This window comes from Echiichthys vipera, assembly GCF_963691815.1.
Source record: "Echiichthys vipera genome assembly, chromosome: 6".
NCBI lineage: Eukaryota > Metazoa > Chordata > Actinopteri > Perciformes > Trachinidae > Echiichthys > Echiichthys vipera.
Genome location: NC_139831.1, coordinates 14,084,778 through 14,110,456, shown reverse-complemented (window position 1 = coordinate 14,110,456; position 25,679 = coordinate 14,084,778). Strand labels below are relative to the sequence as shown.

Below are 25,679 nucleotides of genomic sequence, written 5' to 3'. Positions count from 1 at the left end.
AAGTGTCAATGCCAAAAGTTTGGTCATAATCATGATGTGCTATAGCAGAATTCAGTTAACAATGTATGTAAGAGCTTCTTTATTTTCCTCCTGATACACACATATCAACTTTTATGGAGTTGTGCAAACCCTTCACTTTCAGACTCACTAGACTCACTTTTCATGCTACAGTATGAAGCACAAGAACAAGTGGAGAATGTTAATAAGTTGCATTATATTCCCCTTTTGCTTCTCCTTGCTTCTTTGTGTGTTTTTTGACTGACTTTGCCTTTCTCTCTCTCTCTCTCGCGCTCTCTCTCTCTCCTTCTCTCTCTCTCTCTCGCTCTCTCTCTCCTCTCTCTCTCTCTCTCTCTCTCTCTCGCTCTCTCTCTCCTTCTCTCTCTCTCTCTCTCTCTCTCTCTCTGTCTCTGCTAAGTTACTCAGTTTCATGTTGAGCAGTGAGTTTTGAAACAGTGAGGCAGTTGTCTCTTAGACATCTTCTCTTCTTCGATAGTCGCACTTTCCTTGTTCCTGACACATGCAGTATACAGTAGTTGTTTCTCTGACTGTGTGAATGCAGTATTTTTTACTTTGAAAATATTGCCTTTAATTGACACCTTCTCTACCTATTTCTGTCTCTTTTTGTGTTTGTTGTTTTTTCCTTTTGCTCACTGCTGCAGAATCTTGTCCTGGACTTGAACTCAGTATTTCTTTTATATGATTCTGCTTCCCTGAAACAGTGCACAGTAAACAGATATAGAGAAAGAAATAAACAAAATGTGAGTAAATAAGCAAAGAAAATATATTGAAGCTGGCTGCATGTTAAGTTAAAGTTTAACAAATCTACATATTAACAAAGAACACATACGTAAAAGGTGCTAGCATGACCAACAGATCCTAGTTCAAGTATTTAATTTGCCTTTTTAAAACAGTGAAGATGGAAAATATGGCCGACTCTCTACGGTATGTGATCACTGCCTAAATATTCCTCACCAGGATCTCAGGCTCAACTGTAGCACATAAGGGGTTAAAACCTCAGCATTAAAGCTAATTTAGGATTTGCCTCAAGGGTGCTCACGATATATATTTTTAAAATTAGTCTGAAATGTCAGAAGTAGCTGTGTAGCAGTTGATATGCCAAAACCTCCTAGCTGCTGTCAGAAGTCTGGCTGTGGCATTTAGGATTAAGTGTAATCTGGATACACTCTGCTGGGTAAAATAGGTGTGGTGGAAACTAACTCTCAGGGGAGCAGGGGCAGGTCCAGGATTGACACATAATATAAACCTGTCAGTTCCAGCTTCAAGACTAATGACCAAGCAAAATAGTATTAGTAGCATAATTTCTCTAGTTTGAGAGTTCAGAGAAAGAATACTCAAACACTGAAAATAATGCACAAAAACACAGATTTAAGATTAACGATAGATATATATAGAATGCAACTTAGATACAAGTGGTGTCAAGACAGCATATGATCTCCATCTAACTTGTTCTCTAGTAGACGTGTTCTTAATGTACAGTTTTCACAGTAAAAAAAATAATAAAGCAATGTTTCATGAGGATTCACTTGAAAACTGCCTAGAAACGGCTCTGTGATGCTTAAAGGGGCTATAATCTAGATTTTTCTGATCTTGTAAGTGACAAGGTAAAAACAATTTGCTCATTGTTTAACTGTTAAGCTGCAACTTTACTGTTTTGTTTCACTCTCACTGCTCTCATAGCATCATTTTCAGCCCCCGCAGGCAGCAGTTTTCAGTGAAAAAGCTATAAAAAGTCCAATGTACTGTACACTACTTACTTTATACCAAATGGAAACAGTTGGGGACTACCTGGCGAACATAATGGAGCATTTACAGTATCCGCAAAAGACCCCCTTATTTCCCTCAGGATTTGGGAGAGACAAAACAAAGCTAAAAGAGAGTGAATATTGTACTTACATTCATCAGGTGATTTGATTTATTTGTACAATAAACGAAACAGCTGAAACACATACATAAGAAAAGCAAGTTGTGCATATGAGATTTCTTCTTTTTTAAATAGAGGTTTATAGAAGAAGTAGTACATCATGTAATCCACCACGGGTCAGAAACTACTCAAATAATGTTACTACAACACAACTTATGTTTTTCCTGTTTTAATATGAGTGTTATCACGTACGATTTGTTATTCCGAGAGATCTGAGATAACAGCTGGATGCAGTTTAAGTTATATACTGTTCTTAAGAGTGCCATTACTGGTGTGAATGTTCTCTCTTTAAATGACTCCAAGCAGATTGTTGCTAATAGGACACACAAGCATACTTTAGATTTCGTACTTTTTTATGTTTATATTACCAATTAAATACATTTTATAGTTATAGAGTGATATGGGGCCTCTAAAGAGAGATCTAGCCGTCTCCACTACTTCACCTGTCCTGTTTTTGAGGCTGCCATCTGGGACATTGAAGTGAACCTTTTATCCAGTATCAGCAGGCCCTCCCGACGGAATCTCTGCCCCCCCAAGTCAAAATCCCTTAAGGTCAAGTTCTGTGTTCATCATATTCACAACGATTACAGGGAAGTAGTGTCAGGCTCCCTGTAAGGGCGCACTCCATGTCCATCCATACCGTGCATCCCCCCCCCCCCCCCCCCCCCCCTCCCCCCCGCACCCCAGGCCCGTTTGTACTCACACTACCTGGGCCTCAGTTGAATGCATTTGCCTGCCTATACGTCATCACGCCCTAACACGTCTCACGCATGGATTGACGTCATCCCAATGCCTCGCTTTGTTTACAAATCTTTCCATAGACCTCTGAGTTTTTGTGCGTCTTGTCGACTGTTTTTGAATATTTTCATCTGACCAAATCTGCAGTAAACACTCCACCTCCGCATCACACCATCGTGAACCTTTCGCCAGCATTGTTTTAAATGTCCGTGCATGGTCCGTCCTTCTTTTTTCTATGTCCGAACAGGCGCACATAAAATGACGTCAGAACCTCCTGCTCGTGCTCGTACACGTGCGTGCGCTATTACATGTGCAAATGCACTTTACAAAAGCCCACCTCTGCCAAACGGTCTGTGGCCGGCAAGTTTAGCGTGCCTAGACGCGGTACGGTTGCACTCACACTGGTCAAACGAACTAGACTTTAGCCGTGAAACATGTTTGGGCACAGTACGGATGGACAGTGTGAGTGCGCCCGTACATGTGTAAAAAAAAAGAAAAGAAGATGAAGCAGGTAAAAACAAAATCAGACTGTAAACATGAAATGTGCCAGTTAAAATAAAGTAATAATAAGGAACAGGCACACCCCGTCTGCGGGACATTGAGCATGTCAGTACTTGGACTCCCTTCTTCTGGCATCAGACTGGATCACTGCCTCCTTGGGATGCGGGCACGACATGTAGCCGGGGGAGCATTTAGAGGTGAAGTGTAGGGTATCTGGAGCTGGCTGTCACTGATGCTCATGACTCTTCCCAAGCACAATATAAATGACACTAAGTGGCACTTTGATCTATAATGTGTTCTCTTGACACAGATAAACGAGATGAGCCAGTATATGTGTTATTTTTCATCGTTAATCGCACATCTGTTACGTGTCTCTCTGTGTCTCTCAGTTCAGTTAATGAAGCTGTACTACCAGCTGATACAGCAATGCGGGTGTGTGCGGGTGTGTGTGTGTGTGTGTGTGTGTGTGTGTGTGTGTGTGTGTGTGTGTGTGTGTGTGTGTGTGTGTGTGTGTGTGTGTGTGTGTGTGTGTGTGTGTGTGTGTGTGTGTGTGTGTGTGTGTGTGTGTGTGTGTGTGCGTGTGTGTGTGTGTGTGTGCGCGTGTGTGTGCGCGTGTGTGCGTGTGCGTGCGTGTGTGTGTGTCTTCATGGCAAATGGGATCCTGGAGAGATTAGGGCTGTCAATCCATAGTTAAATGTATGTTTATTATTATTACAACAATTCAAAACGATGACAAATACTGTCCAGAATATTCTCAAGATTAACCTCAAAGGTACTGCATGCTCAAAACATATGTTGATTCGATGCAATTCACAAGTGCGGTCGAGGGATGCTATGCAAATTATTTTCCTCGACAGTGTTAATCCAGCCTGCAAGCTGTAGTGACCCGTTTAGCTATCGCCGTTGAAAGTTTGTCACAGGAGGAAGGAGGGCTCTCTGCATCAGCTGTATGCTTGGCCAACTAGTGGTATTTCTCAACGTAGTCCGGCAGTAACTCAATTCACAGTCAATCACAGACAGTAAATGCAGATACCTTTGGTCAAGAGAACCATTTGGCCGGGCTTTGAAGCTTAACTTACGATTCATTGGATCCTCTTTATTTATTTCTGCTCAAGGAGATTTGCTTCTGCTTGCCCCCCACAATGTTACTGCTGCTGTCGCATCCTAATTTCCCAAACTACGGGGCGGGCTGGGGGTCATAACGTGCGTCAAAAAATGTGTGCCTTTAAGAGAAATTTGCGTTTACACGTTATTAACGCGTTAACTTCGACAGCCCTAATAGGAACTAAAAGCACTTGGATCAGGATAGAAAAGATCATGGTCTTTGTTTGGTTCTCAGGATGTAAAACCAAGCTCCTGCACTCTGTAAGCCCACCCTGACCTATTTTTGTGCAACATGTCTGTGGTACAAAAATGTAGCATTTCCTTCGCTCAATAACAAAACTGTCTGTTAATCTAATCTAGGCAGCATCTAAGTTGTAAAAAATGAATCAGCAATATATAAATGTTATTTCTGGGAAAGCGGAATCTATTTAAATCAACAGCAGCCTGAAATTCTGTCCTCTACCCGTAACTATCCACTGTCAGTCACCTTCTTCTCTGGCAGCCTATCAGGGGGAGAAGCTTGTCCCCCCGCTGCCATGTGTGGTTGGAGGTTTAGAGCCTGTGACTGGCAACAGGCATTTCTCTCTGCTGAATGCCTGCCATCAACATAACAAAAAACGTTCAATATTTCTATCCATGATTGAGGGTGTTGTGGTTTTCACGTGTGTGTGTGTGTGTGTGTGTGTGTGTGTGTGTGTGTGTGTGTGTGTGTGTGTGTGTGTGTGTGTGTGTGTGTGTGTGTGTGTGTGTGTGTGTGTGTGTGTGTGTGTGTGTGTGTGTGTGTGTGTGTGTGTGTGTGTGTGTGTGTGCGTGTGTGTGTGCGTGTGTTTGTGTGTGTATCTCTGTCATTCTTTCTCTTATCTCCCACTTTCTCTCCTCCCTCTTCTTCTCAAGAGCAATTCAGATTAAGGAGCCTCACTCATCTGTTCTGAAGCCGAGCAGTGTTTTTTGGACTGAAATGGGTCACAACAAGACTGATCACAAATATGTCCCTTTGACAGGCTTATTAGGTTTCTCTCCAGGCTCCGCTGATGTACGAGCTCTAGTAGCAAGCTTTTGAGCTGAGAACCACAAGTTTTTTTCCTTGCACTTGAAGTCTCTCTTTCTGTCTGTGACTAGATTGGGGGGTTTAGCTGTCATATTTTTTAAGACGAGTGGCTCTGGAGGCTTTTAGCCTAAGCTCATCATATATTTCAGGCAGAGGCTTTCATAGCAAAGAAGGCAGTGATAAGTTGCACAGATACTGGAAAGTAGTGCATCGCAGCCCTGTTTGTTCTAAAGTGTCACTCCTAAGTACACCAATAAATGCTGCTCTGTATGTGTGTAAAGAAAATCTGAATGCAGCAAACTATGTCAATATCCCACCACAAAGTCAAGGCACAGGAGTGCACTGCCAGTCATTTTTTCACATATATAATTTTAATTTTATTATATTGTATTGCAAGAGAATGAATTGCTCTAGTTTAACCTAAGAGGACATAATCAGAGTGCACAATGCCAAAGAAGAGCTCATTCAAGTACCTTATATCAAAACATGCATGTCCAGCTCTGCTTAACAAATAATGAAAAATAATTTGTCTGAACTGCTCGTTGTAAATAAAATGAAGGAATTTGACTCAGGCTTGTTTTTTATCCTTGACTTTATGAGGCATTGTTAAAGTCTGCTCCCTTATACAGTGTCTTGGCCTCAAACTCTCCAGACTCCTCCTTTATGTCCCTCTCTAACCTCTCTCTTGGCACGTTGTCCTCTGTTACCCCCGGCTATGGCATATGATCTCCTCTTCTAGTGCCCTTTCTTCAATCTTAATGCCATCTGTCAATTCATCCCAGAGGTAAATCTTTTCATGATGCCACAGCTTTTGGTCTAATGGCGAGTACGGGCCAGACGTGCATACTGTAATCCCAAACATGTAAATGTGTTCGGTTTGTCTGCTTGAGGGAGAAAAAGGAGAAACCCTATTTTCTACCCAGCATCCCCATGAAGACACCTGGGCTAACTTTAGCTCGAAGCTATCTGTGCAGTTGTATGCGAAAGGTCAAATGCAACTTATGTGGAATTGATTAAATGTTACAGTAACAGAGACAACCAAATTTGCCCCAAAGACAAAAAAATTGCTTTAAAAATGCTCTGCTTGTCAAATGGGGCCCAAACAACATCCAGTCTATTTATGAAAAGATGAAGGTATATGATGAAGGTACTGTATAATATATTATAGTAACCAGGAACATTGAAGGAAACTTTACATATTAAAGTCGAGACATGGAAAACACTAGTGCATATGAAAAAGTTGTGCAGAGCCTTTTGCAGGCCATAGTGTCTCCAGCGCGAGAGTATGCGAGAGCTGGCATGTGAGAAAAAAAATGTCACCACGCTGTTCGCCTCGCAAAGTTTCTAATAGCAAAAAAAAGTCTCTAATAGCCTGTTGGGGTGCTTGGTTGTGTACCTTTACATTTTTGTAACTATGCACGTTCTGAGAGGTGGACATGGTGGCAGAAATAAGATATATTAATGTTAATAAGTAGTGTAGCCTACTCAAAAATGTAATGCCTGGTGTCGATGTTCACCATAGCCAGGCAGTTTACTGTCCTTTACTTCCACTTTCTATTTCTTCTTATTATTATTATTCAACATTCCCAGATTATTTTGTTTGTATCATACAGCTCCTGGCATCTCAGAGAATACTGAAAGGAACAAAGAGGTGAGCATAAGCATCTCTATGAATGCTTGTGGCTTACACTACAGTTTCTCGCGTGACAAACAAAGCTTTAGCCCCTGCTAACATAACCTAACCGACCGAACTGTCAGCGGTTAAGTTGCATTGTGGAAAATTTGAGCGCATTGTTTTGACAAAAAAGAAGAATGTGTTAAGAGATTTTATCTCCACTGTATCTGGTTCTGCTGCATCAATTAATGTTTTTAACTCTCCAGAATGAGTCTGACAATGTTTTATGAGAGTGATGCTAAATCACTGGAGTACTCTTTTAATGGCTTCACACCTCTGTTGCATTCTTTTCTCCTGCAATACAGTGGATGGAGACAACATTTAAAGTCATGTTGTGAAGTCTTAAAGCTTTCAAAGGCTTTTTAGGTCACTCTAGTGAAACCACTCAATCGAACCTCGAGTGGCTCACAGTGAACCGTGTATACTGTAGAAGTATCACAGTGCTGTTGGATTTTCACAGCTAACGTGAAGTAACCCACAGCTTCTTGAAATACATATGAATTAAGTATGATGATGAAGAAGAAAGCAGTTAGGAAGAGACTGTGTGTGTGTGTGTGTGTGTGTGTGTGTGTGTGTGTGTGTGTGTGTGTGTGTGTGTGTGTGTGTGTGTGTGTGTGTGTGTGTGTGTGTGTGTGTGTGTGTGTGTGTGTGTGTGTGTGTGTGTGTGTGTGTGTGTGTGTGTGTGTGTGTGTGTGTGTGTGTGTGTGTGTGTGTGTGTGTGACCTTTTATTGCCATGACCATACTTGTGCATTTACCTCAAAGCGAACTGTGACCAGGTTTCTACACGACTTTCCTGTAAAGTGAAGGGAGGGACTTACAAAGAGACAGAGAGTATGAAAGTGGTGATGGATTGAGAGTGAGTGAAGGAGAGTGTTGAACGAATAGAAGACACCAAATAGCTCTTTGCAGGGATGAGTGTCTGCAGACATGAATGCCCTCAATCCATTGCTTTTTTACCCAATAATACAATCCACGCCTGAGTGATGCACATAGAAAAATGACACTGTGCAAGTCCAGTTACAGTTTCTGTCAGAATAAAAGCACTTGTTTTCTGTTCATGTCTTTTTTTCACTGACTTCATGTTTTTACACTTCTTTTAATATTAACAATAGATATAAAAACATTTTTTTATATATGAAAATAAAAAACAATGAACCTTAATTAATGCAAATCCAAGCACGCATCCTTTCGTTTTAACATTGTAAAAAGTCAAAGCTGCATCTTCTGGCAACATAATAATTATTATATTTGTGCTTAAAGCACTGTATTTTTAGGCATTCATGAGCATGAAATTGAATTAAGGTTGCATTTGAGTTTGGTCACAACTTATCAGAGTGGCGGCTGACAGAACAAGAACCCACGTTAATCAAGACAGCTTTTATTAGAACGTGCCCTGTTTATGCTTTTTAATTGGCTGTCTTTCTCAGTAATTATTTCATACCAAAAAGAAAACACAGTTGCAGTCGCAGAGGAAAGCAGAGGATGTAGGAAAGGGTTCAACAATATCAGCAGCTCTGAGATTGCAACACGGTATTATCATGCAGGATGTATCTGTGTTGTCTCTTCTCTGAGCTCAGTATTCCTTACTGCAGGCCACTGACTATTGGGTCTGGTTTTAGTGTCTGATTTGATAGCGTGCACAGGTGGAAGTCAACTATAAGATATGATTTCCTCATCTATAAATTCAGCATACGTACTCAGGCCAACAACAAGCATTTTAAAAGATGTTTTGAAGTCTCTGTGTAGGCTGTTGATGTGGAATATTTTTTTATGTGTTGCATTCTCGGGCACTTTTGTTTTCCTTCTTGCCAATTTTGAGCCAGCTCTGTGTCATGGCAGTGGGAGCAAATTACAGTATTTGTGTTAGGGTCCCTTACTGGCCGAAATCTCTGAAGATTCCCACTGGATTCTCTGTTACCATGGAGGTGTTCGGCTGCACCCACACTGTCATGACACAGAGTTGGATTTAAATCAGCAAAATGTCTCTTTGAATGTTATTGTACAGGACGGTAAAACCATAATAAATCCACCAGATTTTGTAAATGCTAATAGTGCATTTGAAAAGGGGCCAAACCTGGTAAAATTCTGCTCGGCTGAGGTATGATTTTGTGCTTCCACAATGACCAGCTGCTTTGTCCCAGCCTTCTGGTATGCCCTATCCCACAGTGCAAAGCCTCCAAACATAAATACCCACTTGTCATTTCATAGTACACAGAGCTGCAGGATGGTGTGAAGTAGGAGTACCAACAACATAAATCTAGGATTAAATATGTCTTTATTTAGAAGCTCTTCTGTATGCTCTAATTTGAGTGAGCATATTGTTTGTGTCAAAACAAAAGCCAATCTGAATGCATTACAGAGCTGACAGTCAAACATAAGTCTGTTGACTTTATAATGGTCGTTATCCCATGGGTAAACTATTCTGGGCGTCCATATTGTGAGCACGAAGCAGGGAGTCGGCAAACACCCCAGAGTGTGTATACCTATTTGTGTTTGTGTTTGTGTGTGAGCGCATAAACAGTATTTGTAAATTTCTCAGATCCCTGCGTTGAGCAAGCAGATAAAAAACCAGGCTGAAAATATCACGTCAAGGTGCCCCAGGGGGTACACGACACATACCTCTTTACTTCCTGTTAAAGGACCTGCAGTAGTATTTACCAAGCATGCATACTCCGATGACAGGCCTCAAGCTACCACACAGTCCCTAAAGTAAACAGTTGAAGATGGAGAGGAGACAAGGGAAGAGGAGATGAGGAGTGTTGGGGTGGGGGAAGAGAAAGAGATAAAGGGGAGGATAGAAAAGGAGAGCAGAGAGGTGTCCCCATGAATAGTGGCAGGAGACCTTTGTTGCATGTCGCTCCCTTTGCTCTCTTTGTATTTCCTGTCTCTACTCTGAACTATCAAACAAAGACAAGAGATAATGACAAAATATCTACAAAAAACAACAGGAGAGGAGAAGCAAAGACAAACTGGTTCAGAAATATGGGTAAGATGCATTGACCTCCAAACTTGTCCACAGCTGACAATAGTCCCTGATCAAATACACTTTTTACTCCTGGCAAAAGCTACAGTGCCCACCCTTTCAAAAAATCAATTTTTAAAAATGAAAAGACATATTTGTGATTCGCTTTTATAGATTCCATCTTTTATCTGTAGAATTTTAAAACCTATTTCAGCTTTTAGGTGATGCAAAAATGAAGGGACCTTTCGGCAGAGAAAAGCTAATTGGAGCTGCGATTAAAGAATTAACAGGAATATATCACTATGTTTTGTTGTTTGGCTTTTGGGGCTTGACAACAAAGAGCTTTATTATGTGTTCTCTGGCTCAAAGCACCTTTCTTCATTAACTGAGCAGGTGAAAATGCCAACATGTGGAGGGGGGATTGGGAGTGTGTTAAAATGCCAATTGGATGGGCTTATTGTACAAAAAAAAATCTCCAAGACAAAGACAATGAATTTAAGCTCCGAGCACAGCACCTCATCAAGGAAACCCTAGTCAAAAATATGTTTGTCTTCTTGTTCCTCCTGTTGGATGTTTGACCTTAACTGTGCAGAATGGCGCATGGACAGAGTTTGACACAAGAAGGCTCATTAATCTGATAAAAGTTTCCCCCATGCTCAATGAAAATGAACCAATCCTGGTCCAATTTGCAATTGAATAAGTGTGATGTCGAAACTTTAATCCACTAGTAACAGGAAAACTTAAGAAATTAACAAAAATCTTATATTCATATATTCTGGAATTATTCATTTGGTGGAAGGAGGGGATGTCTTTTAAAGGATTTTAATGTGGAACATCTCTTTTTTTTTCAGAAACACATTTCAGACACATAATTATTCCAGGCAGACTATTTCTATATAAATCGTATCTCGTAAATCTATATAGATCTTTAATTGATAGTGCTTTTAAAGCATCAATGCAAAAGTGTAACAGTATGTGCGTTGCTGAGTTTTAATGAATGATTACATCTTACACACACAACCGATAGTACTGACAGCGACTTTTGAAGGGGGGAAAAAAAATCTTTCACATGCTTTTACTCTAACGAACCATCACAGAAACTTTCCCTCTAAAAGCAGCTCCATAATCACAGTGAAATTCTAAGCAGACCCAGAAGCCTTACTGAAAAATGATTTTTCTAGCACTGGTCTCTGAAGACTCTGCCGGGTTCATTAAAGGGTGAAGTTGAAGAAGATCAGTGACTACTGTTTGTCTTTGCTCTTCCTTACACAAAGGCATTTTCAGTTTTCATGGAAGTTGAGAAGAAGTGCCATAAAATGCACAGTAAGAGGAGAGAAAACAGGACATTGCAAGGAATCCCTGCTGTGTACCTCAGACGCCTGCTGTGCTCCAGCCATGTTACATGACTGATGCATTTTTAATCTTGTCAGTGTTAATCTGTGTTTTAGTAGTCAGCACTGCTGGATTACATACCACATTACATATGGATCAGTCAATTAGAAAGTGTGGCTTGCGGCCATGTATTTTAATGACATGGAATGATTTAAAAGATCACCAGAGATGTTGAAACCTGTGAAAAGATATAAGGTTGTGTTAGAGCTCTAGAGAGCTCTCTATGTGCCTGATGCTGCCGTTTCTACTGCAGTAATTGTTTAGTTATGCAGTAAAACGTCTTCATCATTACAGAGGCAGCTCAATCTATCCCTCAGCAAAAATGTGAGGCAGGGAAAAAGAAAGGAGTAGTGAGTGAAATTGACTGAATTGAAATAAAGTCGATTACCCAGATGCTATCTCACAGCAAGTATTCCAACAAGGACCCGGCAAAATGAAGTTGGAATGAAATTGCTTTTTATAAATGCTCCCCCAACAGTAGTCCCTTTTATTTCTCTCCCTGTTTTTTCTTTCTTTTTTTGTGTTTAACAAGTTTCTATTAAAGACTTCTCAGTTTGTAACAATGCACAGCTTCAAGGCAGTCAAACAGAGAGCACTTATCACCTCTGCAGACAGTTGGAAACATCTCTAATTGCTCCGCTATAACAGAGGGAACAGACTAATCACAGATACTGCTAAGAAATCCAGTCTGTGGGATATTTTCTTTCATTATCTTGTCCTGTCTGTGTTTTCTGTATATCCAATCTGACAGCACAGGAGTGTGTGTGTGTTAGTGTGCATGTGTGTGAGTGTCAAGATGATACTCTTTAGAAACAAATAATGTCATCTCTGTTCTTTAATTTAGTGAGTGTGTGTGTTGTCTCTTCATGCAGCTGATGAAAAACGATTCAGAACTTTCTTAGTCACATTATCAACCGTCTTGTAATTTCTGCCAGGCGTATAAGCCTGGAAGGAGATCATGCCTTTGGTTGTGTGTGTGTGTGCTTGTTTCTGTCCACAGCTAATCTCACATACTACTGGGCCCATACTCTTTTTTTTTCTTGTACATATTCATGACTGTACGCTCAAGGACCTCTTGTGGTTGTGGTGCTTTTTGAAAAACCTATTTTATTGACTGTTTTATACCGTTATTGATTGCTGACTCCTCAGTTTCCTGCTGCCTGCTGATCCGATAGGGGTCTTAAGTGATCAACATCTTCTTCAGTAGCAGAGGGCATTTCTGCCAAAACAAGCCTTACTTAGGGCGCGCTCACACTATCCTCCCGGACCGAGACCCGGACTTTAGGGTACTTGTCCCCCCTCCCTCTCCCCCCCGCGCCCCAGCCCCGTTTGTACTCACACTACCAGGGCCTCGGCCAATACTTCTTGCTGTCCATACGACATCACGCCGTAACACGTCACACACATTGATCGAGTGTGTGGCTTTGTTTACAAATCTTTCCACAGACCTCGGAGTTTTTGTGCGTCTTGTCGACTGTTTTTGAATATTTTCATCCGACCAAATCTGCAGTAAACACTCCACCTCCGCACCACACCAACGTGAACCTTTCACCACCATTGTTGTTGTTGTTAAATGTCCGCGCATGGTCCGTCCTTCTATTTACATGTCCGAACAGGCGGACATAACGCTACTGCCGTAAGGCTCGTGCGCGTGCGCGTGCACGTGCGCACGCTCGTGCTCGTACATGTGCAAACGGCTCCGCTAAAGCCCACCTCTTTCAAGCGGGCCGTGGCGGCCCAGCTGGCCCCAGTTGAGCGCGGAGCGGGTGCGCTCACACTACTTAAAGGTACTAGACTTTAGCTGAAAAACCGGTTTTGGCCGCGGCCAAAAGGATAGTGTGATCACGCTCTTAGTCTGTTGCAGGCCACATTCTGGCCTTTGTCGTGGCTCAAAAACTGACCCCTATAGAAAGGTTTGGTCTTATTTTGAAACCTGAGCATCTGTAGATTAATTCCATACCCGGTATGTTATGATCAAGTAAGGCATGATATAAGCTGAGTAAATGCCTGTTTTTGTTTGCTTTGCCAATATTATCAGTATCTTCAGAGTTGCTATGGCAGTCGGGATGTACAAGCAGTGAGCAAGTGGGGGAAAAAAATGTAAATGGTAAATGGACTTAGCGCCTATTCGAGGCGCTTTAACACTGCTAGTCACATTCTCCCATTCACACAGACATTCACACTGATGGCTAATTTAACCATTTACACCACATTTACACCACATTCACACCACATGCACAGCACAGGGAGCAACTTGGGGTTTAGTGTCTTGCCCAAGGACACAATCAGTGCATTTACATGCACATCAGTAATACAGCCTTACCCCGGTTAACGGAATAATCTGATTATTGAAGTTCCCCACGTATACATGAAAGGGGGTTGAATGGGAAAATGACGCCACGAAGCAGGGAGTCGGCAATGGCCACCTACCATACCAGGGGCGATCCGCCAACATACAGCTGGTGAGGGTTTTTTTTTTTTTTTCCCGATGCACCGGGAAGCGGTGGAGAGGCGGCCAACTTTTGGACAGAATTACGACAGAAACAAGTCTTCTTGGTAGTGATAGTAAAATCCTACCTCGGTTTAAAGGTAAAGCTCTATTACCTGGTTTATTCTATTTCCGGGTCAAAAAGCCAGCATCCTGGAGTAGGAAGGGGGGGAGTTCTAACCTTGGCACATGCGCAGACAAGAAACACGATAATAATCCAGGTAAGGCGTTTACATGCAAGAGATCATCCTGTTACTAAAGGAGTTATCTAGGTATGTTAACCGGGGTATGACAACTCCGATTTTAACTGGGGTACGGTGTTTACATGGTATTTGAGAAACTGGAGTATTTCTAAACTGCATGTACTTGCACGGTTTAACATTCTGACCAGAGGAGCCGATCTCTCAAATGTAGGACGACCAGTGCTTTCTCTGATCCACAGTCGCCTTTATCAATGTTGGGGTTTTTTTCAGGTGCAGCGAGGTTGGGAATAGGACAGTGATGTGTGTTTTCTTTGTTTGAGAGGGGAGAGGGAGATGACTTTCACCCAGGAGGCAAGTTTTCAAGTTGTGTGAAACCAATAGAAGAGAGGAAGACACACCCAGAGGAGATCTGCACTCTGATGCAGTGCACTTTTCTAGTTTTGAATTATTATTCTCGCTGATATATTGCACCACACACTTGTTCTTTTTGCTTTAAGCCTATGTAGCACTCTAGAAGAAATCAAATTCGCACATTGCTGCTAGCAAATATCTCTATATTCACTGTGACTTCAGGTCTGTTCAACTCTTTGACACAAATGATCTTCAGTAGTGGAAGAAGTAATTAATGTAGAGTTTGCTTAATCTTGCATTCAGACTTCAGTAAAATAACGTTTATTACTTAATTACACTTTGCTGCTAATACTTATGTTTTTTTAACTGATCATATGTTCTTTGTAAAATCTTTATCAGCAAATAAACATGTTATTACAGCTGTCAGATAAAGTGATGAGCTTATGACACACTTCGGGTGTAGACACTTGCTTGTACCTTCCTCAAAACAGGAAATTAAAATGATTCTTAACAATACAAACGAACAGTTCAAAACATCCCATGACACTGAGTTGAGTGATTGCAGACAATGATGCATAAAAGATTTTGTGAAAACTGGAAACACTTTGCCAACTTGCCAACACTGTGGCAATAAAAAACCAAGTGCTAGGGTTCTTTAAGTGGTGCACCAGCCATTTTGCTTGTGCAAACCTTCAAATTCAGTTTCATTTGGAGTATCTAGTACATACACATCTATTCCCACATAGAATTCACTATTTGAACCAAAGCTAATTATGCATTACTTTTTTCCATTTACAAGAATCCTGCTGGCGTTGGTTCAAAACATTTCCACTTGGCCACTTACTGTCTGCTTGTGTGTAGGCCAGGGTTGATGCTCTGTGTGTTTCTGCACGTCCTCTACTATCACGTGTGTTCTCCCCTTCCCCAACCTCGGGCCCAGCCCGGGCTCTCAGGAGTCATCCCCTGGAAAGGCATGACAGAGCCCCAGTGTTTGGAAATGGCTGCGCTGGCAGCGATAAGCAGTTCAAAGAAGAGAGCGCATTAATGTAATTGGCTGCCAGCAGCACATTGGCCTTGTCGTCTCATATCCATACGCGGTAACACACACTCACCACGCGGATTATTGGAGAGGAGTCTATGAGAGAGGAGAGAGGATGAGAATGAGAGAATGGGGGAAGAAAGATGAAGGGAAGGACAGATGCAGGGAGGGGAGGAGGAGTCAGGGTCCTCATTGTGTCACTCATTAAGCCGTGGGAGGCTCAGGGAGGCTGAGAGATGAGATGAGAGGTGTCACAGTTAAATGTCAGGTCTGGAAGGGATGTGCCTGACCTCCATGAAGCCTACACACACACACACAGAACAGACACACACACACACACACATTACAGACATAGAGCGGTAGGAAGAGGATCCTCAGCTGAATCTTCAGCCCCATATTATCCCCTCAACTTCTCCTCTCCCCCTCACTCCCTAACTCCTTTCTCTTTCTGTCTGCCACTCATCTACTTTTACCCTCTCAATTTTCAACCCATTACTCCCAAATTACTGGTGTCATTGCAAATTGAATTGTTGCAGCCGAAAAGCAGCCTTTCCAACGAATAGCCTAGACCCATACCTACTGCAGGGGAAGTGAAGGCTATTTCCTTCAGCTAATTTCCAAGTCTGTGTGATGGTAGGCACAGAGGAGAATGCCGGGTGGCTTCCTCCACTGTTCTGAAATGTTTTCACTCAAGGCTGCAATAGTCTTTGAAGTTTAGGCTCTTTCCCTTGTATTTCAAACACTCTCCTCCTCTGTTTCTCTCTGTTTCTCTCTCTCTCTCTCTCTCTCTCTCTCTCTCTCTGCATGTGAGTTATCTGCGAGCGCTTCTCATCCCACATTTTATTTATTTTCTTCTTTTGCTGCCGCTCTGAGTTCAAATGCTTGCAAATATTTATTCTTAGTCTCAGCTCTTTCACCTTCTCATCTTGTGGTATCTTCTTTTCTCCTTAGAAATAAATTAAATTTGGGAATTGTTCAAAAATGTTAGATTTCGGGGGGGGGGGGGGTTCATGATAAAGAAAGAAGATCTGGCGGCAACAAATATTTCTGTTCAATGAGATAGACTTAAATCTAAAATCTACACAACTTGGCTTCCAGTTGCCGACCTCTTCTGTACTCAAGGCATAAATAAGGCACAAATATCTCATAACGTGATTAAAAAAAAGACAGTATGGAATTGTATAATAATAGTTGTCTTGCTTTTAAGTCATATTTATCAGATAGATCTCAGTTTGTACATGTAAATGACAAATCCTCCATTCACACAAAAGTTAGTCACGGAGTCAGTAAGGAATCTGGGTGTTATTTTTGATCAGGATATGTCCTTCGATTCTCAGATAAAGTTTACGACAAGGACTGCATATTTTCACCTGCGTAATATTGCGAAAATTAGGAACATTATGTCTCAGAAAGATGCCGAAAAACTAGTCCATGCATTTGTTACTTCTAGGCTGGACTATTGCAACTCCTTCTTATCAGGCTGCTCCAATAAGTCTGTGAAGAGTCTCCAGTTGGTCCAAAATGCTGCAGCTCGTGTACTAACTAAAACAAATAGAAGAGAACATCTTTCTCCTGTATTCTTTGCACTGGCTACCAGTAAAATCTAGAATAGAATTTAAAATCCTTCTCCTTACCTACAAAGCTCTTATTGGTCAGGCTCCATCGTATCTTGAAGAGCTCATAGTACCGTATCACCCAACTAGATCTCTGCGCTCTGAGAATGCAGGGCTACTTGTCGTTCCTAGAGTCTCCAAAAGTAGAATGGGAGGCAGAGCCTTCAGCTACCAAGCTCCTCTCCTGTGGAACCAACTCCCAAGTGTTATTCGGGAGGCAGACACTGTCCCCATATTTAAGAGTAAACTTGAAACTTTCCTTTTTGATAAAGCTTACAGCTAGGGCTTACGAGCCCTTAGCAATGTTGTTATTTTTAAGCTGATTTTGTTCTGCTTAATTATGCTGCTATAGGCCTAGTCTGCCTGGGGATAATACTTTTCCAGATACTCTGAGCTTCTCTCCTCTCTGTCTGTATCATTCATGTCTCATTAATGCATGTTACTAATTCAACTTTTCTCCGGAGTTGTTTGTGCTTTGTCGTCTCTGATCGTGGTGGTGCCTGCTGCCACGGTCCTGCATGACGCTTCCTGCTACTATTATAATCTATAACCTCATCACTGTCAATGTCTTTATCCAAACCATTAAGACCAGTTTTGTGTGTGACAAATGAGAGTCAGCTGCAGGTCATGAACTGCTGTTGAGCTATTAAACTAAGAATGGAATCTGGGAAAGGGCCATAAACCTTAACAACTGTTATAACAATTGTTCTGTTTTTCTGTTCATTTGAGGTTACTGTATTTAAGGGGAGGCAGTCTCAAGGGACTTTTAGAGACCGTCATTGATGGACCTCCTCTCCATACTTCCCTTATCCGGAGCAGGTTCTCTGCCTTGCTGACATTTTTATTCGTGCAGATATATATCACTCCAGTTACCTTGCAAGGCAGCTGCATTCTAGTGATATCGTAAGATCATGCGAGAACTGCGGGATATGGGTATCTCAGCTGGAGAAAAAGAAACGCTGCAGCTCCAAAGCACTCTGGCAGTTTCATTAGCCACATTAGCTGCCAACACGAACAGTAATACACCCTTTAAAGCCAAAAAACTCCTTTCTCTTTCCAGGTCAACCCTTCAAATTAGACCCAAAGACAGCCCACAAGAAGCTGCGTCTGTCCAACGACTGTCTGACCATGGAGAAAGACGAGAGCTCGCTAAAGAAGAGCCATACCCCGGAGCGCTTCAGTGGCACAGGTTCCTATGGCTCAGCTGGTAATGTCTTCATTGACAGCGGCTGCCACTACTGGGAGGTGCTGCTGGGAGCGTCCACATGGTAGGAAACACACACGTACAAGAGTTCATTATATACGTCTGCAAGGAGGCTCAATAAACCGAAATATCTTTCTTTAGGGAGTTTAACTATAGGCTGTTATGCAAGCCCACACACAACAGACACACTCTCACCACACACAGTGTATACTCTTATCCTATTTATATTCTTTTCACTAATTGGTTCTGAAGTAGACCTCTTCATGCAGGAAAGACCCAAAGGGCCCGTGCCTATCTTGTGTGTCCTCAGCATGAAGTAGCTTGACTGAGGAAGTAAAGTCATTAAGGAGGACACTAGTTTTAGATCACTAATTCATTCCAAAATGTTCCTTCCCTGCAGGTATGCCATCGGCGTGGCTTACAAATCAGCCCCGAAAAACGAATGGAGCGGCAAGAACTCATCCTCATGGGTGTTTTCACGCTGCAACAACAACTTTATGGTGCGCCACGACGGCAAGGAGATGCTGGTGGAGGCAAGCCTGCAGCTGAGGCGGCTGGGTGTCCTGCTGGACTACGACAATAATTCACTGTCCTTCCATGATGCCATGAACTCCCAGCACATTCACACCTTTGAAATCTCCTTCCTTCTGCCCGTTGTACCCACTTTCATGATCTGGAACAAGTCGGTAATGATACTCTCGGGGCTACCCGTCCCTGACTTTGTCGATGGTGTGGCCTCAGATCTTCAGGAGCAGCAACACCAGCAGATGGGCCTGTGCCGACAAGAGTCGCCATACTTGACCGGGATGAAGACCTGCCACTGAGAAAGGCCTGCCAATGGCCGACCAGAGTCTACTCAGGCCCCGTGACTGAAGGGTTGATTGGGAGCTGAAAGACATTGACAGTGTGACTGAGTTCTGCTCTCTGCTCTGCATTAATAGAGAACCAGTTACTTTCTTATGGATTTAGAAAGTGTTGGAGATATGCACATCACTTTGGAGAAATGTCAGCCCTGTTAGTTTGTAGCAATCCAATGCTTTGCAAATCCATTAGTGGGAACAAGGTTTGTTGACTGCAAACATCAGTAGACATAAAATTCATTTCTGCTAGAGTCACTGAGGGCAGGGCTGGACTGGTGTTGTAATCATTTAAGGTCTTCCTTTTTTATTTATCTTTCTCCTGAATTGACCCGAGGCAGAAGACCAAGGATGGAATATTCTTGTTGCCCATTTAGAGTTTGAAGTTACAACATGCGAACAGCAAGATTAAATCTCACTTGTGGTAGATTAAAGAAAAACAAATTAGCAGTGAAAGACATTGTTTGAGTTTATGGAAAATACACTTACCGTATCTGTTTTCTTGATGAGACTTAAATGAAATCGGTACTACATCATGTTTGTTTGTTAAATATGAAGCTAGAGCCCACAGCCGGGTTAGCTTAGCATGAAGACTGGATGGTCCTAAGTTTATTAGTACCAGCACAAAACTTCCAACTCAACAGTCGTGAGCTTTTGAGGTGGTGCATGGCAGACTTTTTTTTCCTTTGGACAGAGACAGGCTAGCTCTTACCCTGTGTTTCCCGCCTCTGCTCTAAGCTAAGCTAACCACCTAGTAGCTCTAGCTTCACATCTAGCATTCCGACATGAGAGTGGGATCATTCTTCTAATCTAACTTTCTGCAAGAAAGTGTACAAGTGTATTTCCCAGAATGTTTCTTCCTTTAAATGTGGATGTGCCTTCTTTAAGTCCACTTTGAACCGAGAACTCGATGCTACCATCGCAGGTACATGCTAACTGCATTCAAAAGCGCACTTTTGCTTTTTGCTTTTAGTATGTGCTGAAGCTGCCCCTACAAAGTATGTAGTGTTGCATGCAGTATGCATAGAATTGGAACATTCTACTTTGTCATAAGTTCAACTATGACCCCCTTGCTCATATAGCTGTTGCAGTCTGTTGCTCGAGCTATCATCAGGCTGTCATCTGTCTGTGCTCTCTCGGAGGCTCAGTCGATGTGACGTATCTTCTGCTGCACAGAGGATTGTGGGTCAGAATAGTCAGAAATGCATGCCATGACATACTATGTACTGGGACATACTTAATCTTTTTGAGGCATACTAAATAGTAGGCTGTGGTAGTATGGGTATTAGAACGCACCCTTGGGGTTGCTTCACGTTACTGTTCATGTGTTGTAGCCTCAGTAGCTGTAAGTGGTCTTTGCTAAAATCTTTTCCTTGATCTTCCTCCTAGATTTGACGGAGCAGTCCAGTTTGTATTGGTGGGGAAGGGCAAGTGGCTCGGGAAGTGTTAACATTTTCCCCCAGATATAAATATGATCACAGGGGGTAGATTTGCATCGTGTGACTACTCAACTTGTATAATAAGAGCTTTATTGAATATAAGAGGAAAAAAGTGTTATTTATGACAAAAAAGATGGTTTACTTTAGTTTCTAATCTCAACATATTCATGATGCACTTTTTTAATTAACACTATTTCCCCTCTATGAGTGTTAGATGGAGCTGTGTGGCAGGGATGTAATGGGGAGGGAAAGTTACAACTAGCACTACAGCTGGTTGTGTTCACTCCCCTGAAATATCTTTTCCCTCTCATATTTAGAAAATGATTGATTATCTGGTCACTCTAGGCACTTTGCAATAAAACAGAAACTTGCTGTAAAGTTAAACAGTTTTTTTTCAACATGCTATGAACACAACCAGTGACTTTCCCTCCCTGTGGCTCTTTTCGATAGCATATAGTAACTTTATCTTGTTTAGAAAAGGGATATGATTATGATGATGTTTATGTGATGTTTATCATGATGAGATGATGATAATAAATAATAGCTGTCTTTTTTTTTTTTTTTTTTAAAGAACTTCACTCTGTTGTCGACTATTCAGGGAAGGAGGACACTTTAACTTGCTGTATGTCGCAATGTCATGGCATGATTGTGATTTGTTAACACACACACAGACCAACACACGTCATGATTCATTTAGGTTGACCTTGTCGTGATAAATGCATGAAACATTGTAGGATCCCACACCGGTTCACTGGGTAATTTAAGTAGCTCTTTCAAGTTCACTGAATCTGTTTTTTTTTTTTTTTTTTATCAGACACTGACTCACCTGCACATTCGCTTACAACAGACTTGACCTCTTTTTGTCACCCATCACTGGATCCATTGCTTTTCATTTGGATTTAAAGGCCTAGTGCGGGTGACAGTTTCTTTCTGGTTTGATATTCAGGTAGCGGTTCTGATTCAGACAATCAAAAGTGTACCATAGTTTATGCAGATGTAAGAGATTGTGTAGCAGGAAACAGCAGGGGGGGGGGGGGTTATTTTACACGTTGCGGCCATTTCCATTCTTTAAACACATCACCAGGTATGTAATTATTGTTGGATGTCATGTCACAAATGTATTTTACAGGAAAAAAACATGCTCACCTTGAAAACAGACAATGATTCCTATCATTTGCTGGTAACCATGTTAACTTAATGATGAGTTCAGGCAAAGATCCAGTGATGTAAAACCCTCAGCTATGGAGAGTATAGTGTAAATCTGACAGGTCATGTCCTCACAGTGCACCTTTCAACTAGCAGTGGTCATTTAGGACATCTGCGCAATGATGCGTCAGTCATGGGAGTATTGATTGCATGAACGCTACAGACGACAGAAATAGTCCACTGTTCAAAGGCAACACAGGAGGAGCTCCAGTATGAGCAGAGGGTTATCATTTTTTTCTGTCAGGGAGATTAGTGAATGTAACCGGACTTCCAAAAATCCACCCATCTTGTTGAATAACGTCGGTCACAGGCTCCAAACGCCCATGTGTTGATTTGTTATCTAGACTGACAAGCTCAACTCATCTGTGCAAGCGTGCTTGGCTGGGTCACTGCATGATTATGTGACCTTGCTGCAGGTTCATAACTCTTTCCTTATCTTCGTGATGAGGTTTCTTATCTTGAGTCAAGCATATTTTTTCTCTTTTTGTCCCCCTTCCCAAAAAAGAAACCTTGACAAGAACTCTTGAAAACGAAATGTTCATTACCATGCGTATCAGATAGTTTGCAGTGCTCTTTCTTTCTTTGTATCACAAGTCAGTACAGTAAAATGTATACAGTGAATGATTTTCAATAGCTACCCACTCCTTGTAGTGCAGTGTAATTCCTTAGAGACAATGCAATAGATTCTCCTTTTTGCTTTTCTGTTTGTGTAACTTGGGAAATTATTTTTTACAACTCATGAGAAACATGCTCCTCTCATTTTGGCATTTGAACCTCGATAAACAGCACAAAAAAGAGCAGCATTGCATTCTTGCAAGGCTTCCTGTTTCCATAGATATGAGAGATTATTACAGCCAGAGAGGAATCATAGGGGGATATATATATATTATATAAAATTGTATAATATACAAAATATATATGAACCAATGTTATTTATGTGAATTTAAGTCCAATTAAAAGTCTGATCCCAAATGTGTTGGAGTCACAATTCTTCATTCCAGCTGTGTTGACTTGATAATCTGTGTATATTATCATATCTTTTATGATAAGTGTATTTTTTTAATGCACTTACAAACAAAAACAATAAAAAGAAAAGACATTCAAATACCTACAAACCTGCTTACACCTACAAATAATTAAAGGAAACGGTAAATTAATGTGTCACTTTTCAAATGTATTTTCTCCACTTTTTAAAGCTTAGATATTGATGTTTAAATGCTTCTAAACTTGCACGCTGATATATGAAAATAAAAACATCTGCTTCAGAATTAAGGTATGTTTGAACACCAATTTAAAATGCAGCCCAAAGCTTTCTAAAGGTCTGAGCCTTGAAACAGTTAAAGGCAGAGTCAGGCTGCCATGCTGGCAGGTCATCCAGAGCTCTGGGTGGGGTTAGTAGAACTATAGCATGTTAGTGCTCGTCTGTCATTGCTGCCACGAGTGCCTCAAGTCATTGAAACAGTACTGTACTGCATGGGTCCCAACACTGCCTGCGAGCCTGGCAAACGCACACACTACCCCTGAAACCATGAGCAATATGATTGCTTCTTGTAGCCTGTTTTTCTGCAAGGCAGGATCGAGGGGGAAAGCGTGTGAATATACAGTAGAATCATACAAATAAGATGGTGGTATCATAAGTAATATGTGACCCTGTTTCTGCCCTGCAATATCCTCGAGCATGGCACTAAAAATCATATCAGCTCCAAGGTTACTGTTGTGCACCTGACCCCGCTGCTACCCCTGCTGAAAACATGAATTATCTCCCTCGGGGATCAATATGGCATCACACACATACATCATACCTTATGACCTTGGATAGTTTGGTCCAAATCTGTGCAGATGTCTTACCTGGAGCTAGAAAATGTAGTGAAACTAATTGTTAGTCCAAAAACATGCCAGGACCCAGGAATAGTTTCAAGTTTTAAATGAATTTTAATTCTGCCAAAAAATTGACACGAGAGCATCGTAGCCGAACTACACACGTTGACTTTTCCCCAGGACTCTGATGTTGCCTTCAACAGTAACAGCACTGAGGAGGACCGTGTCAAAATACATAAATATCATGATTTCAAAAGGGTTGTAAAAACAGCATTTGAATAATTTATAAAGGTTCCAAAATCAAGAACAAAAACTTTCTGCTACCACATCCTGTTGTTTGTCTGTATAGTGTATCACTCAGTGTATTGCACAGTGGACATAGTCACTTCCAAAGAAATATTTTGGATGAACTATGTAATTTTGATCTAATTACGTGTAAAACAGAGACAGAGTGGTTTACTTTGAATTTATTAATTTGAGTAAATGAAAAGATCGTTGAGTCTTTTAGACCATGCGCAGCAGGTCAGGTGAAAATGCGGAATTTGAAAATTGTCTTCAGATAAACAACTAAGCGGAGAGGTCCTGTCATTTTTACCAAACTGAAGTTTTTCTATGAAACCTTCATGAAATGATTAGCAAATAACTGACCTGTAAAAATAACAATAACATGTGCATGTTCCTGTTTGGCTAAATAATGTCTTAATGTGTCTTATGTCTTTGACAGATTAGTGCCACCAGACTCTGACATCAGTTCTCTGACATGATATTATTGGTTTGAGGTTTAATAACAGCCTATGGTATCCCCTCCAGACCTCCATGAACACATAATGTCAACACTAAATTTGCTAGCAACCTAACCTTACATTGAAACCCAATTACAACCCATTACCTCCCTGCCTCAAGATCAGCACAGCAGCAGTCTGAACACTGTTTGTCACATGTTTTGGGTTCATTTAAAGCAGTAGGCTTTATTTACCCAGCATGGGTTCACAGTGATGGATTGCAGACCTTGGTTTCCTCATAACTCTGTCCAGCACAGTCTGCAAATTTAAGTAGTGGGGCTATGATTGGAGGCCTACATGCACCTTTCCCTGTGTGACAGATTAGCTGGCATTTAAATGTGATGTTCACTCTGTCTCCGCTCCCTCACACTGATAGCCAACTAGCAAGCAAGCCGTTGGAGCAACCCATAATTACATTTCTAATTGCAGAATAATTAGGACTCCCTGTGTAGCTCGTTAAGTCATTTGTCACCGAAGTCTCTAATGTGGCGTACAACAACTCTCTAATTATACAGAATGAAAAGTCTACACAGTGGGGAGCATTTCATCAATACCTGTGGCTTAAGTTTGGCCCGATAAAACATTTAATCCATTCACATCTTGATAATTTGATATTTCTAGTCATTTTAATATTATTTTCTCATTAGTAGATGGTTTATTACTTTGCCCAGCAGAAAAGTTTAAAATCTCCTAATGCCTCTAATGAAAAAATATTGTGTAAGCGTGTGTGGTTTCAGCACAGAGCATTAGAGACGTAGCCAAACTGCCCTCTCTCACCTTATGAAATCTGCTAAGTTCAGGTAATTTCTCTCTCCAGAGTAAAGTGCAAGACTAATGTACGCTTTCATCACCAGCAGGCTATAGATTGTTGTAATGTACTGCCCAGAAAAGACATAAGCCACAACTCAGAATGCTGTTTTGGCGGTTTTGAAATCTCCTCACATGAAGATAAGATAATATTTACTTTAGTGTTTTGCAGGGAGATCTGTCTTGGACTGCATCACAAAACACACTTGCCGCCGTCAAATGCACATACACACGTGTGGAACATATTATATGTATGACACATACTCATGCATACCAAATTCATATAATACTACTACTGTACTTAATATTTTGTTGGAGGATGGAATTAATTCATTTTTGTCTCGGTTTAGCCGGCAATTTCCAAACCATCGCTAGATGGATAATATGATAAGTTGGGGGAATCTGCTGACATGTCCCTTCAAAGTACAGTTGCAGCTACGATGTTGAAATGTTGCCAGGCAACAGGCACTTTGTGGTATTTTATAACATTTGTTCAAAGGCCTCTGCGT

The 25,679-nt window shown here is 41.4% G+C and overlaps 1 protein-coding gene across 4 annotated transcripts in view; it reads left to right on the top strand.

Moving 5' to 3' along the window:
- The window catches only part of mid2 (midline 2), a 159,244-nt gene extending 136,611 nt beyond the window's left edge, over positions 1–22,633 (top strand). For all 4 annotated transcript variants that reach the window (XM_083914915.1, XM_083914912.1, XM_083914914.1 and 1 more), the window contains 2 exons: positions 18,118–18,325; positions 18,662–22,633. In XM_083914915.1, the coding sequence (XP_083771041.1) occupies positions 18,118–18,325; positions 18,662–19,085 (632 nt within the window). In that variant the 3' untranslated portion in view covers positions 19,086–22,633. The remainder of the gene's footprint in view (positions 1–18,117; positions 18,326–18,661) is intronic.
- Positions 22,634–25,679: the final 3,046 nt, after the last annotated feature.